This window comes from Pezoporus occidentalis, unplaced genomic scaffold, assembly GCF_034315485.1.
Source record: "Pezoporus occidentalis ecotype Australia unplaced genomic scaffold, CSIRO_AGI_Poc_V1 ctg169, whole genome shotgun sequence".
Classification (NCBI taxonomy): Eukaryota; Metazoa; Chordata; class Aves; order Psittaciformes; family Psittacidae; genus Pezoporus; species Pezoporus occidentalis.
Genome location: NW_026913521.1, coordinates 224400 through 239215, shown reverse-complemented (window position 1 = coordinate 239215; position 14816 = coordinate 224400). Strand labels below are relative to the sequence as shown.

Below are 14816 nucleotides of genomic sequence, written 5' to 3'. Positions count from 1 at the left end.
AGCAGGAGAGGGCCGGGTGGGAGGTGCAGGGCTAATCCCCGAAGGCCCCATTCCTAATCCTGGCTAATGGGCTGTTTTCACCGTGGACAATGGAGTTATCCATCTGGAAGGGGATCTCCGGGCCCGGGAAGGCACAGCTGGTGTGGGCCATGCCTGAGTAGGGAGGTCCCCTCCTCCAGCCTCAAAGCACTGCTTCCAGCCCATTCCCTAGGCCAAAACCCCAGCTGCCCCCCACCCCAGTGCTCCCCACTGCAGCTATGGGTGCATGCGCTGCTGCTGCCCTGCATCCCACCCCAGGATGCCCCTATCCCTCCATCAACAACCCCCTCACCTTCTCTCCAAGCCACAGCCTGCTAAAGCCCCCTCCCTTCCCCTCTCAACCCTTTATAGGATCCCCTGGGGCTTCCCAGCTGGCTGCTGTTACTGCTCCTATTGCTGCTACCTCATCCCTGAAGAGATGGGCCCCTTGCTCTGGGGGTGTCAGGATGGAACCTCCTGGTCCTGTTGGCATTTGGTTTTGGAGTTCTCTCCAGGCTGATCCTCAGCCCTCACCCTATGGGAGGGGTTTGAACACAAACTTGGGTACCAATGGGTGCAGCCCCCGAGGGGATGCTGCAAGGTGTCCATGCATCCATTCCATGCCTTGTGTCTGATGGCAGTGGGGTTGCACCAGCGATGGAACCACCATCCCAGCCATGCTCACACCCCCTTCTTTGGCACGCTGTGGGTTTGGGTTCAAGCAGTGCCATTCCTCACCCACCAACCCCTTCAGGAGCCCCATTGAAGCCGTGGGCAGAGGCAGCTCTGGGGCTGTGTATCGGGCACAGTGCACCCGCTGCAGTGGGAAGCATGGATGAGGGCATGGCCAAGGGAGGAGATGGGAGCAGAAGGGAGCTGCTGTCGCAAGCTGAGTCACCTGCTCCTCCTGGCGCTGGGTTATTTTGGAGCGCTGTGTGGGCAGATGCTGATCACTCACTTTCTGCTTCCCTGCGGATTCCTGGCTCCGGGCTGCGGCGGGGATAGAAACAAGGATGTGCGCTGTGGGGCTGGGTCCCGGCTGGTGGGTGCTCATTGCACCTCTGGGCACTGTTGGTTTCCACTGGCATCACCCTCCTGCTGCCATGGACTGACCCAGACCTGGACCAAACCTCTCTCACCTGGGCACTTCCGTGGGGCTATGGGTGCCTCACGGCCAAGCAGAGCCCCCAGGGACCAGGCAGCATCATCCCCATCACTGAGGTTCATCCCCATCACTAAAGGTCTTTTAAGCTTTCCCTACACAACTCATTCTCCTGCTGGATGAACCAGGCTCCGGCCCCCTTCCCACCTCCGCAGGGTCCTCAGGGGGGAAGGTTTTCACTTTAGCCTCTGGTAATGTAAAAACCACACCAGAAAACAAACGGGAGCAGGAAGAGAGGGACAAAGCCTCAACACGGACCCAGACCCGGCCGTGTGTGTGCTTTCCTGTCCCATTTCCTCCTTCATTTGTTTGAGCCTTGCCTGTGCCCAACACCTGAACTCCTTGGAACGGGGTGTTCCAGCATTCCCATCCCTTATTGCTCTCGGGATGTAATCAAATCAGGTTAATGGGATAAACCCAGCTAATAAAGCACCGAGCAGGCACCACAACCTGTACCATCACCTCTCCTGATAGCCATAGGATACAGGGACACATCTGAGCCTCAGTGATGCTCCAGCGCTATCCCTTGCTTCCGTACTCCTGGTGCTAAACAAGCCCTCTTGAGGCAGCATCCCATGGGAAAACTGCCCCGGAGCATGATCTGCTGCTCCGAGCCCCTCTCTTGGGGCCGCCCTTTGTTCTCCCCTGTGCTGTGCTGCTGCTTCTCTGTTAAATGCAGCCTAATGCAATTTTAATGAGGGCAGGCGCCTGCCAACTGTCGGGATTGTTGCTGGAGAGCCTCTGCTCAGGGCCTGCTGGCATATGGCAGCAAGGCCGGGGTGTCCCCATGGCCCCCCATGGCCAGGGACACCCTGGGGACTCTGGGAAGATGCAGCCTCCAGGCAGGATGCTGGGCCTGCACTTGGGGTGCAGTGGTCCCCATCGCTGGGTGGTTTAGGCACCAAGGTCACCCCGTCCTGCACAAGGGCTCCTGGTGTCACCAGACCCTGTCCTGGCTGGGGATGGAGGTGGCTGGAGAGATGGTGGCCACCCAGCAGTTGCGGTCCTCAATCTCTGCCATGCCCTTCCATGGGGTGAAGGGGGTACCTATGAGTGCAAGGCAGCTGAAGGCAGAGGATACCCATGCTCCAAGGGGTGACACCAGCTCCAGACACCCCATGACACAGCCATGCCCCAAGGGGCTGTGTGTGTGTGAGGAGAAGGATGGGGACAGCCCAAAGCATCCCCTCACCTCATCTGGTCCCTCTGCCTCCACCTGCCCTGGCACCCAGGGTGTCCCCATTGGAGGACACGGGGATGGAACAACCCATTGCACCCCTGCACCTCTTCACCGTGCGCTGCTTCTGCCCCCTCCAAGCCCCTTGTGCCTGCTGTTGGCACCAGCTCCGTGTTCAAACCCCATTTCGTGAACTAAAAGCCCCAGGATCACTCTCAGACGAAGCCGAGGAGCATCCAAGGGCATCCAGGCGAATCCAAGGGCATTCCCGAAGGCAGGCACGACCAGGGACACCCCATGACCAAGGCTCCTTCTCTCTTTTGGAGCCGGGGTTCGTTTGAAGGCCCAGCGGGTGACCCAGGCAGCCCCTGCGGAGGGGACGCATCCGTGCTCCGGAGAGCCCTTGTCATGGATGCCGTGCGCTGGGATTGGGTTTCCATGGGGAGCGGCGGTGGGAGGGGTGACCTCAAACGCATTAAATCACTGCCGTGCAATGCGGAGAGGGAAACCCAGCGCCCTCCTCCCTGCCCCAGCGCTCCCGCACGCACGGATGCCCTCGGGAGGCGTGAATTTGGCTGCTGCATCCTTATCCCGGGGGGGGACGACGACGACGACGACACTGTCCCCCCTTTGCCACCACAGTGATGTGTGGGGATGGCTTAGACCCCCGTGCCTGGCTGCATGGGGTGCAGGCAGGCTGGGTGCGGGCAGGATGCCCACTTCCATGAGGCAGGCAGTGCCAGCCTGGGGATGTCAGTGCAGCGCTGCGGGCGCTGGGGACGGGACAGGACGGGTTATTCTATCCCTGGATAATTGCTGGGTTATCTCGCACACAGAAAAGCCGTTTCTTTCCCAGCCTCGCCACCATCTGCCTGCTGCAGGCAGATCCCAGCAGCTGCTTGGCCTCATGGCCGGGTCCTAACAGCAAGAGGAGCAGAAGGGGGTTTGTGAGACAAACACGGATCTGCTGGATGTGAGGGGTTCATTTCCAGCCCAGCTCGGAGGCTGTGGGGTTGGGTTTGGTTGCTATTGGTGTGTCTGCATTCACAAGCCCGAGCACAGAGCAGGGCTGGATGAGGCATCCAGACCCCATCCTGAGCACGCAGCTTTGCCCCGGGGTGGTTGTGGTGCACCAGGGGCTCCAACCAGTATGGCCAGTGCAGAACCAGTGGAGCCTTGAGGGCATCGGGAGGTGGGAGCAGTCTTTGTGCCAGCCAGCCCTGGGTGCGCGCTGTGGCACCCTGCAACCCACCCCGTGCTCCGGCTCTTCCCTTGTCCCACTTTGGTTGGGGCAGGTTCAGATCCCTGCTCCAGCTGGAAACCATCCCCTGTGCCCCCCCCCCCCCCATCCCTTTTCCTCCCGTTTCTCTGTTTCTGCCCGTTTCTCCTGCTGCAAGAGCTTCACATCTGCTCCTGTTCATCTGTGTTCCCATGTTACAGACAGGAGAAGCATCCCTGTCCCTAAGGAGCAGCACAGCCGGCTCTCCCCATGCTGGTCCCTTCCCGTCCTGGGGCCAGCCCTGCCATACGTGCCATGGACTCACACGTACACAGCAGTGCTGCTCACCTACACCCTTGCACAGGAGTGCCCTGGTTTGCCTCTGGCTTTGCCGCAGGAATCCGGATTCCCTAGGGCACGGATGCTCCAGCCTGACTGGTGCCTGGCACAGGGCGCTGGGATGGCTCAGAGGTGATGGGGGCATCCTCTCATCCTTATTCCCTTCTGCCCTAGAGCCCTGCACTGTGGCCAACGGCACGGAGGGATGCAGGGGGGTCTGGCAGTGTCTTGGGGTGGGATGGGGACCTGAGATGCAGAAGGAGTTCTTGCAATGCAGGAGGGGGACTTGCAGTTCAAGGGGGTGGGCTTATAATGGGGAGGGGGTGTCCTGCAGTTCAACAGGGCTCTTCCTATGCAAGGATGGGTCTTGTTACCCAGTGAGGGTCGTGCAGCGTGCAGGGGGGGTCTTTTATTCAAGGGGGCTTTTGACATGCAGGGAAGGATCTTGCCATGCCAAGGGGTCTTGCAGTGCATGGGGGTGGTCCTGCAATTCAAGGGGGGGTCCTGCAGTTTGAGGGGGCTTTTGTAACACAGGGAAGGGTCTTGTGTAGCGAGGGCCTGCAATAGGGGATGGTCCTGCAATTCAAGGGGGCTTTTGGAATGTGGGGAGGAGTCTTCCCATGCAATGAGGTGCCCCAATGGGGTTTCCCAATGGGGTGCCCCAATGGGGTGTCCCAATGTGGTGTCCCAATGGGGTGCCCCAATGGGGTGTCCCGACGGGGTGTCCCAACGGGGTGTCCCAATGTGGAGCCCCAATGGGGTGTTCCAATGGAGTGTCCCAATGGGGTGTCCCAATGTGGAGCCCCAATGGGGTGTCCCAATGGGGTGTGCGTGTCCTGCAGCTGGAGGGGCTCCGGATGCACGGGAAGAGTCTGGATGCTGCGGGGAGGGGGGGCGGCCCCGCCGGTCTGCAGGGGGTAGGAGGGAGGCGGTACCGAGGCGGCCGCCCTATAAAGGCGGCGTCGGGGCGGGCGCGGCGGCAGCGGCGGTCGGTGGCGGCGGCAGCAGGGTCAGGATGACGGCGAACGGGACGGCGGAGCCGGTGCAGATCCAGTTCGGGCTCATCAACTGCAGCAACAAGTACCTGACGGCGGAGGCGTTCGGCTTCAAGGTGAACGCCTCGGCCGCCAGCATGAAGAAGAAGCAGATCTGGACGCTGGAGCAGGACGGGGAGGACTCCAGCGCCGTGCTGCTCAAGAGCCACCTCGGCCGGTACCTGGCGGCCGATAAGGACGGGCGGGTGAGCTGCGACAGCGAGGAGCCGGGCCCCGACTGTCGCTTCTTGGTGGTAGCTCACGGCGACGGGCGCTGGTCGCTGCAGTCCGAGCCCCACCGCCGCTTCTTCGGCGGCACCGAGGACCGGCTCTCCTGCTTCGCCCCCGCCGTCTCGGCTACCGAGAAGTGGAGCGTCCACTTGGCCATGCACCCCCAGGCCAACCTCTACAGCCTGGCCCGCAAGCGCTACGCTCACCTCGGGCCCCGCCGCGACGAGCTGGCCGTGGACCGCGATGTGCCGTGGGGAGTGGATGCCCTCATCACGCTGCTCTTCGTGGAGCAGCGCTACAGCCTGCAGAGCTGCGACCACCGCCTCCTGCGCTCCGACGGCCGCCTCGTCCCCGCCGCCGAGCCCGGCACCGCCTTCACCCTCGAGTTCCGCTGCGGCAAGGTGGCCTTTCGCGACGGGGAGGGCCGCTACCTGGCCCCCTCGGGACCCAGCGGCACCCTCAAGGCCGGCAAAAGCGCTAAGGTGGGCAAGGACGAGCTCTTCGCCCTCGAGCAGAGCTGCCCGCAGGTCGTGCTCCGAGCCGGCAACGACAGGAACGTCTCCACCCGGCAAGGTAGGAGGGGACGGGGGATACACACACACGCGAACCTCGGCCGCCGCCCTGCATCCCTCGGGCATCACCTCCTCCGCAGCCCCTGCTCTGACCCGGGATCAGCACCTCGGTGTGAGCCCCAAGGAGCCCCCCATCTCGGCAGCATCCCCTGCCTCCAACCCCATGGAGCTGCATCTCTCTGCATCCCCGCACCATCGCCCCTTTAGGGACAACCCTCTTTGATTGAACCCCCTCTTACAGACGTCCCTGCACCCCTCCTCTGAAATCGTTGTCTTGCCCAGCACCCCTCCAGCATCGCCTGTCTGGGCACCCCCTTCCTCCAGCACCCCCATCCCTGCAGCATCCCCTCTGCCCTGTGGGTCGGAATGGTGAGGGGCCTGGTTGGGGTGCAGAGATGGATGGGGGGGGGGGCTGTAGGGCAGCGCATGGGGTCTTCCCTTGCCGTGAAGGAGGCAGAGCAGCCATCCCTCGCCTTCCTACCTGCGGAGCTCATTGTTCACCCAACAAAGCCTCCTCCAAACTCCCCCTTTTCCCCTCCTTCCCCCAGCGCCGCTGAGCTTTGTGCCCTGCAGATCAGGGCCTGGGGAGGCTGCAGTGCCCCCCATAGGGCTGCGTTCCCGGTGGGAGGGGGCTGGATGCCACCCACCCCCTGGCCCCATCCTGCATCCACCCGCACAAAGGCAGCCGATCCCCGCTGGAGAGGCCATGGCGGCACAGGGCCACCCCCCCGTCTCCCAGCACCCATGAGCATCCTCCCCCCTCCCCAGCCCCATGGGTGCTTGTGCAGGACCGGGGCGGGGGTTCCCCGCTCCGCGATGCTGGAGGTGCCCTGGGGCCCATCACCGGCGCGCCGGGTCAGGCCGGCGCACGCCGGGCGCGGGATGGGTGCGAGCACGTCCCGGAGCCTGGGGCGGGGAGCGAGGAGCGGGGAATCTCTTTTGTGCCAATGGAGCACCCCAAAGTCGCAGCTTGACCCCTGCCTGTGCCCGGGCAGCGCCTCGCAGGGACCCCAATCGGGTTTCTCCTTCCCGAGAGCGAAGCAGCCCCTTAGGGAGGGGAAAGATGAACCCTTGGGACCGCTCGTGCAGGGGGATGGGGAAGGAGGAGGAGGAGGATGGAGGATGGAGGAAGGGAAGGAGGAGGATGGCGATGGCGGGGGGATGGCGGGAGGCTGCCGCAGCGCCGTGGGGGGAAGGGCTGCTGCAGCCCTTTGTCACCGGAGATGGGGAAAGCAGATGTGGGGGGAGATGTGCGCGATGGGGCGGCGGGGGGACGGACCCCATGGGTGGGAGCTGCTGCTGGCGGAGCCGCCGGCTTTGTGTGATGGGGAAGGATGGGGGGGATGGGAAGGGAAAGGGAAAAGGGGGGGGGAATCCAAATCTCCCCAGCAACAGGGGGCTCTGGGCTGTGCCCGGCCCCTTTCCAAGCAAAATAGCGCTGGGGCTGCACATCCTTCGCTTCGAGTCCGTTCTGGCTGCAGAAGCCGTTTCCACACGGTTCCTCCCGCCCGGCAGCAGCGAGAGGCTGGGAGCCGCTGCCTTCCCTTCTCCCGCCGGGAATGAGCCTTGTCCCAAGGTTATGGAGCAGGCGGCGGAACAACAGCGGCCGGAGGAAGCGGCTGCAGACAGCCCTTGCCCTCGCCGCGCTGATAAGCGCTGCTGGCAGATGTGCCGATGGCCGCAGGGATGTGGGATGCGGGATGCAGGCGGGGAGCGGCTGCGGCTCGGCGTAGGCTTATGGGAAAAGGCAGCTTGAGGAGGCAGGGAGGGAGCAGGGATGCGGTGTCTGTGTCCCCAGTGGGGATGAGGCCATGAGGCTGCTGTGGCTCCCCTGGCTGGGAGCTGGAGCTGGTCCAGCCTTGGGATAGCGCTGTCCCAACAGTGCCGAGTCAGCTCCTGGCTTGGAGCCTGCTCCCTGTCCCTGGGATGCCGGCGTCAGCATCCCCTGCCCACGGGGCACCAAGGGACCACGACAGGGCCAGTCCCAGGGTGTGGGGCACGGGGTTGGGCGCCAGCCTCTTCCAACGGAGCCGAGCCGGGGCACAAGGAGCGCAGCCTCCGCCCGGCTCAATGGCTCCTTTCTAGCCCCGGCTGCGGCAACAAAGGGCCCTTTGTGGGCACGAGGGTCCCGAGCGCTGCGAGGTGAGAGCCTGCCTCCCACCCCGGCAGGGAGAGGATGGGAGAGAGGCATCTCGGGAAGTGGGGCCTGGGAAAGGGGGAGCACGCCTGGGCATGCCAGGCTGGCGATGGGAGCCCAGCTCCCAAGCCAAGAGCCCTCACAGCACGGGGTGGGTCAGTGCTGGCTTCAGCGTGGCTCATGTCGGTGATGCCAATTGCTTGGGGGGGGGGGGGGGGTGTGTGTGGGTACCACGAAGCCACCCTAAATCCATCAGGAATTAGGGGTGGGTTTTCCAGGGAATCCGTGCGCCATCCCCTTTGTGACCCCTTTGCAGAGGAGCTGCTCGGTCCCCGCGCTGCTGCTTTTAGGCAAAGCCAGGCTTGGATTCGTAGCTGGGTGCAGCAAAAGCCCATCCAGAGGGCAGGGAAGGGATGAGTCTGGGAGCACGTGTGAGGCAGCAGTGCAGGGTTGTGGGTGCCAGCACCCTGCAGGGAGGCCAGACCCGACGTGTGCAGGCAGGGCTGGGTGCAGCATCCCCAAGGCTGCTGGGCACAGGGGCCCGAATCCTGCCCATGAGGGCTTGGAGGGGTGGTGGGGTGCTGCTGGTGCAGTGGGCGTGGGGTTTTGGGGGCGTAACCATGGGGTTTTTGAAAGGGAACCTCTTGGCCTATGGGGAGTTGGAATATGGGAAAGGTGCCAGCTCCCAGCCATGGAAAACCAGCTCCTACTGCGTGGAATTGCCCCCCTGGGTCTGGCCATGGGGCAGCTCCAGCTGGTTGTCCCATGGGTTGCCCATAGTCCTCCAGGCTCTTGTCTTCCTCTCCGTGGAGCATCCCACTGGGTCTCATCAGCATCCCAGGACTGCTCTAGGACACCTGCATGGGTTTAATGGAGAGGGTAAGACTTCTACAGGCCATAAATGCCCCCGCGCTGGGGCTGTGGCTCCTCATGGCATGGAGGTGGCACAGCTGCTGCAGACGGTGGCTCCTTTACATGGACAAGCTTTGGGAAGCGCATGCTCTGAGGTGCCCACAGCCCTCCATGTGCATCCTCCATCCCGGCCTGGAGAGCAGTGAGGGCCGGGGGCATCGATCCTGCAAAGCCAAGCGGTTGGCAGTGGCTGGAAACCTCGTCAGAGGTTGGGAATGCTCCCCTGCCCACCCTCCATCCCTGGCTCCATAAGGACCTTGAGCCCAGGGGCTTTGTTTGGGGAAGCCAAGGGGACACAAGCACCTCAGCCCCACTCTCTGCATCCTCCCCAAGACCCCCACAGCAACCCCATGCTGGAGATGGGGTGCTCCCATTCCCATTCCACACTGGGATTTACGGGGTGGTGGGGCACAAACGTGCCTCCTCCTTCCCCCCCCCCCGGCTGTAATTAGCAGCTTCATCAAGGTCAGGCTCCAGACTGTGCCTTTACCACCAGCAGTAATTAAAGTGATTGCGGCTGTGGGAGAGCAGGGGGGGGGACAGAACACGGCTCCATCATCCACAGCCCTGGGCTGCACAATGGGGGGGGCACAGCCAATGTCCTCTGCCATGGGGACCGCTCTCCTGCCCCCACCATGGTCCCAGGGCAGTTCCTCCCACCCCACCGGCTCTATCCCCCCTGCTCCAGCTCAGTTACAGCCCTTTGAAGCTGCTCCTGCCCTAATTGCATTCCTTTCTGCTGACTCGGTGTAACCCAAACCAGGTTTTGGGGGGGGGGGGGGGGGCAGACCCTAGGCCCTGAGAGGCAAAGCCAAACCTCGGCCCCATGGTGAGAGCGTGGGCAACTGCCCAGCAATGGGGTTCATTGTGGGTTCATTGTGCTCCACGGTGGGGTCTTTGGGGTGAAGGGATGGTGTCGGGAGGCTCGCCTCCAGCCCACCCCATCCTGCTCTGCAGCACAGAGCATCACCCCCAGGCTCTCCCCATATCTCAGGGATACCTGCCCCAGGTACCCAGGGAGCAAAGCAGCACCACGTCCATCAGGAGCTATAGAAGGTGCTGGAAGATGCTTGTTGGAGAGGGGATGCTGTGAACAGGCAGCAGCGCAGCAGCCAAAGGACAGTTTTGAGCGTGGGAGATAAGATTACAGCCAACAAAGCAAAGCCTTCAAAGCCCTAATCCCTTTGGGAAAGGTGGGAGACTGATATGCAAAGCAGAGGCTGCTCCCTGAGGGCCCCTGGATGGGGATGCTTGTTTGGGAGATGCAGATGGGGTCATGGGAAGCTGCCAGGTAGCTGAGTCTGCAGGATGTGGGGGAAGGCATCTCCATTTCTAAGTGTCTGGAGGGAGATGGATGGGTGCAGTTGATGGGACTTGCTGGGGGCTTCCCAGTGCTGAAGGGCCATGAAGGCTGTAGTCCTGAAGGCATCCCAGCAACCATGATGTGAAATCTCAGCAGCTGAGGGGGTTGAATACATTGAGGAGGTTCCTGCCTCTAGGAAAAGGCAGATTTGGGCAGAAAGCTGGTTCTGGGGCTCATTCCACTCATCCCAGCTATAGGAAGACAGGGAGAAGCAGGGCTGAGGACCATGCCCCCCAGCTCTCTTCCCAAATCTCAGCACAGCAGCTTTGCTTTGGCTCCACGCTTGGACTCCCATCCCAAAAGCATTTTTAGGCAGAAATCCACCAAGCTGGAGCGCTCCGGAGAGGATTTGGCCCTGCAGGGCCTGACTAAGCAGGTTTGCTTGGCCTCAGTGCCTGTGGGCAGGTGTGCTGGCGGCCCCAGGATGGGCTGCATCCACCTCTAGGGCAGATGCTGTCTCTGGTCTCTCTGGTTCCGATGGGCTGCTATGACAACGCACGGATGAAAACCAGTGCCACGGTCCTTAAACATGCCACGAATGGGGATTCATAGGTGGTGAGGTGGCCTCTGGTAATGGATTGAATAACCTGGCTGTCACCTCCAGGGCAAGAGCTACAGCTCTTTCCTGGGTGAATTATCTAAGTTGGTTTTAGCGTGGTGCTTAATCGTGACGGAGAGCCCCGAGCTGGAGCTCGTGGTTGCATCAGCTCAGCCCTGGTTTATGGCCTTAACACTTGAGTAACCAAATGAAACCTGGATTTGACCCCCCAATGCCAGGAGGAGGATGCACGTGAAGATTTGGGAGGCACCAAAGCCCCCCCAAGAGCAGGAGCCTCTTTTCAATTGGGGTTCCTGGGATGCAGAGGTGGATGCGGTCCCCCTCCAGGACCCCCAACCTCCATCTGCCTCTGCCCCACAGGGATGGACCTCTCGGCCAACCAGGATGAGGAGGGTGACCAGGAGACCTACCAGCTGGAGATCAACAAGGACACCAAGAAATGCGCCTTCAGGACCTACACTGGGAAGTACTGGACCCTCACCTCCAACGGGGGCATCCAGTCCACCGCATCCACAAAGTGAGTGCCCTGTCCTGGGCGTCAGGGACCCCTCTGCATCTCCCAGGGGAATCCAAAGGGGATTTTCCAGCCTCGGCGCTCATCCCAAAACACCTCCTGGCAAAAGCAGTGAATTCCCTGGAGAGCTGGGGCTGGATTGGGGCTTTGCCACCCAAGAAGTCCCTCAGGCCACGTAATCCTTCCCGGCCAGCTGGGGCTGTTGAAATGCTTTTCCCTGCAGCACAACCCCCTACTGACCAAGGCTGAAACACCAAAGTGCCTTTGGCTGCCTGCCTCCTGCCCGCTTCCCATCGGGATGGCCACCATGACGTGGCAAAACTGAACTGAATCAGGGTCTCCCAATCCATCCATGGCCCTTCCCAGGGTGGCATTGGCAGGGTCCCCATCCCTTTCATCCCGCTGACCACCCTCTATGCCCTGCAGGAACGCGAGCTGCTACTTCGACATCGAGTGGTGCGACAAGCGCATCACCCTCAAAGCTGCCAATGGAAAGTATGTGACAGCAAAGAAGAACGGGCAGCTGGCGGCCTCCATGGAGACAGCAGGTAAGGGACACCCCTGGGGGACCCCCATCCCATATTGGGGTGGCAGAGGATGAATGAGGTCCCCCCTGAGCCAGCCTCCTCTTCCAAGTGATGCTGAGGGATGCTTTCACGTGCCATGGGGTGGGTGGGAAACGGATGTGGGGCGCAGCTCACCCTCCTCCCTGCTGCCAGCCATGGAATCCAGGCTCTGCACCCCCAGGGGATGCACTCACAGCCCCTTTCCCCTCTGCCACAGGCGAGACGGAGCACTTCGTGATGAAGCTGATCAACCGGCCCATCATCGTCCTCCGCGGCGAGCACGGCTTCATCGGCTGCCGCAAGGTCACCGGCACCCTGGACTCCAACCGCTCCTCCTACGACGTCTTCCAGCTCGAGTTCAACGACGGAGCCTACAACATCAAGGGTGAGTCCTTAGGGATGGGTATCGGGGTGGGAAGCCACGGGCATTGGCGCCCGGGCGGTGGCTCACGGGGCCACCTCGTCCCCTCTGCCTGCAGATGCCACTGGGAAGTACTGGATGGTGGGGAGCGAGTCGTCCGTCACCAGCAGCAGCGACAGCCCCGTGGACTTCTATTTTGAGTTCTGCGACTATAACAAAGTGGCCATCAAAATCAATGGCAAATACCTGAAGGGTGACCACGCCGGGGTCCTCAAGGCATCCGCCGACACCATCGACGCCTCCACCCTCTGGGAATATTAATGCACTTTAGCGTACCTCCCATTGCCAACGTTGATTATTCCCCCCCTCCTCCGTCCTTGGTTTCCTTTTGGGTTTCGTTTTCCTCCTCTCTGTACCAGGATTTTCCGGCTGGCTCGTCCTCCCCTCCCACTGCAGAGCTGGTGCCTTGGCAGGGGAGGTGGGGCTCTGTGAATTGAGAACTGGAAAAGTGCTGGGGCAGCCTATAGCTTTGTATTGTCCCCTTTCCCTCCAGGTTTGCTGGGCTTGGAAACTGCCATCCCCCTGCTCCCGGCCCCAAACATCACCTTAGGTAGTTTATTTTCCTCTCCTCAGTTGAAAAAAGGGAATAAGATCACCTCTGTGCTTGCTTCTGCCATATCAGCACTGGCACCGCTTCAGTCTGTGCTGCCAATGATGTGTCCCCTGGAGCACTCACCCCATCCCACCCCATTCCAACCAGGAGCAGAGCCATGGTGCTGGGCTCAGCCAGCTCCCCCCCCAGCAGCTTCTCTTTGCTCCTGGCTTTCGGGGTAGGATTCATCCCCAGCTGAGCCATAAGAGGTGACCTTACATATCACAGCACCCCCGGGGCTGGCGCGGGATGGCACGTATCCCTGTGGAAGGGCCAGCAAGCCGATTCCCTTCTTCCCCATACACCTGGAAATGAGTTTTGAGGGTGATCCCGTCTGGAAAACCTCAGCTTTTCATCTCGTGGAGCCCCACGCTCCTTGTGTCCCTCTGCCCCTCCTTGTGCTTCTGCCTCTGGAGGAGCATCACAGACCCCAATGGTGGGTCCAGCCTGGCTGGTCCTGCTGCTGTGCTGGGGAGGGGATGCTGTAAGGGGGATGCAGAGCAAGCCTGTGCTGGGTAGGGAGCTTCATCCAGCCCACGGTGGGCTTTGGTCCCTGGCTGATGGAACCTCCCCTGGGGGGTGGCTGGAAGCATAAACTGCAGCTTTTGGTTTACAGAATAGAGAAGTTCCTTAGCAAACTTTGCACAGTGATATTTGCTCAGTACCTTGTTTCCTTCCTCTCTCTCTCTCTCGTCAAATACTGGAACAGTGAAGGGAATCACTGCACACCTAATGCTGAATTGGGAAGCGCCCGCTCCTGTGGGCTCCCCCGAGGAGGGCAGCTCCAGGTCCTGGGCTCTCGTGCCATCACAACTCAACTGGAAAAGAAAAAGAGAAAGACCAAAACAGTATTTTTGTTAGTCTCTATTTATATATGCTCTCCATGGCACTGTGTTACCAGCTGTTCTCTGTACTAGGTCTGCATTAGAGTATAACGCTGTTTGTAACGGGTGATGCTGACGTGTTCGTTAGGGTGTTGAAAGGCACTTTATCCTTTGGGGCCTTCCCGGGGCCGGTATTTGCTCCCTGCAAACACACCAAGGAGCCTTCCCCCCCCCCCCCCGCCACCCCACACCAAGGGTGCTCACGGCATCGCCGCCGTGCCAAAATCACCGGTCCCTATCGCCGGAGGCAAGGCAGGGGCTCCTCAGCCTTAAAGCCATGTGGAGGGTGGAACCCCCTCCCTAGGAGCTTGGTGCTATCCTCTCAGCTGGGGGAGCGAGTGGCCTGTCCCCTGCCACGGGGACAACCCCAGGCCGGGGTCCCTCCCCGGTGCAGGGGATCCCATTGGGATGCTACCTCGGCTCTGCACTCGCATCCAGGGGCTGCCTGCGCCCACCCGGGCACCGCTCTGCCCCTCGAAGGACCGAGTGTCTTGATGAAGCCCTGAGTGACCCTGTGACTTGGCACACACTTTCTGCTGGCCTTCACCCCCCCTCCCCTTTGCCCTGTGTCACCTCCTCCCCGTCCCCCTGTTGCAGTTCGAACCATGTAAAATCCTGCTCTGGCTTCTTCTGTGTGACACTAGGTCAAGCATCTCTCCTGTCTCCTCGTAGTGGGTGTCGTGACTCTCTGACAAACATCTCACTCTGAAAAGTTAAGGTTTGGGGTTTATTTTGGGGTTGTTTTTTTTGTTTTTTTTTTTTTTTCTTAATTATTATTTTTTTGTAAGTGCCATTTGTATAACTTAAAAGAAAAAAATGAGCTTCAAATGGAGAAAGATGAGTAAAAATAAAACCTGCATTCGGATACAAACAGAGGTGCCTGGTGTGTCTGGTGGCTGTGCCTGGAGCTGCAAGGGCATTTTCATGGCATGAGTCTGAGCGTGGAGTATCTGGGGGCTTAGATTGCCTTGCTGTGGCTGAGCTGGCTCTAGAGGGAAGGGAATGGTGGCCAAAGGGCTCATCCCCACCAAGCAGTTTAAAGGGGATTCTTACCTGGCCAGGAAATGCACCACGGGTAAGGGCTGGCCATGGGCTGTGTGATGGGTAAGACAAGGG

The 14816-nt window shown here is 61.0% G+C and overlaps 1 protein-coding gene across 1 annotated transcript; it reads left to right on the top strand.

The window, feature by feature from the left end:
- Positions 1–4881: 4881 nt before the first annotated feature.
- On the top strand, positions 4882–14575 carry FSCN1 (fascin actin-bundling protein 1). Its single transcript, XM_062613537.1, has 5 exons — positions 4882–5753; positions 11084–11240; positions 11664–11785; positions 12021–12188; positions 12283–14575. The coding sequence occupies exons 1-5, from the start codon at positions 4931–4933 to the stop codon at positions 12483–12485; spliced, it is 1473 nt and encodes a 490-aa protein (XP_062469521.1). The 5' UTR covers positions 4882–4930; the 3' UTR covers positions 12486–14575.
- Positions 14576–14816: the final 241 nt, after the last annotated feature.

Excerpts from the sequence above, each read along its gene's own strand:
- FSCN1 (XM_062613537.1), top strand. The coding sequence starts at position 4,931 with ATGACGGCGAACGGGACGGCGGAGCCGGTGCAGATCCAGTTCGGGCTC. Across the intron at positions 11,786-12,020 it reads GGCCTCCATGGAGACAGCAG|GCGAGACGGAGCACTTCGTG; the intron begins GTAAGGGACACC and ends CCTCTGCCACAG. Across the intron at positions 12,189-12,282 it reads CGGAGCCTACAACATCAAGG|ATGCCACTGGGAAGTACTGG; the intron begins GTGAGTCCTTAG and ends CTCTGCCTGCAG.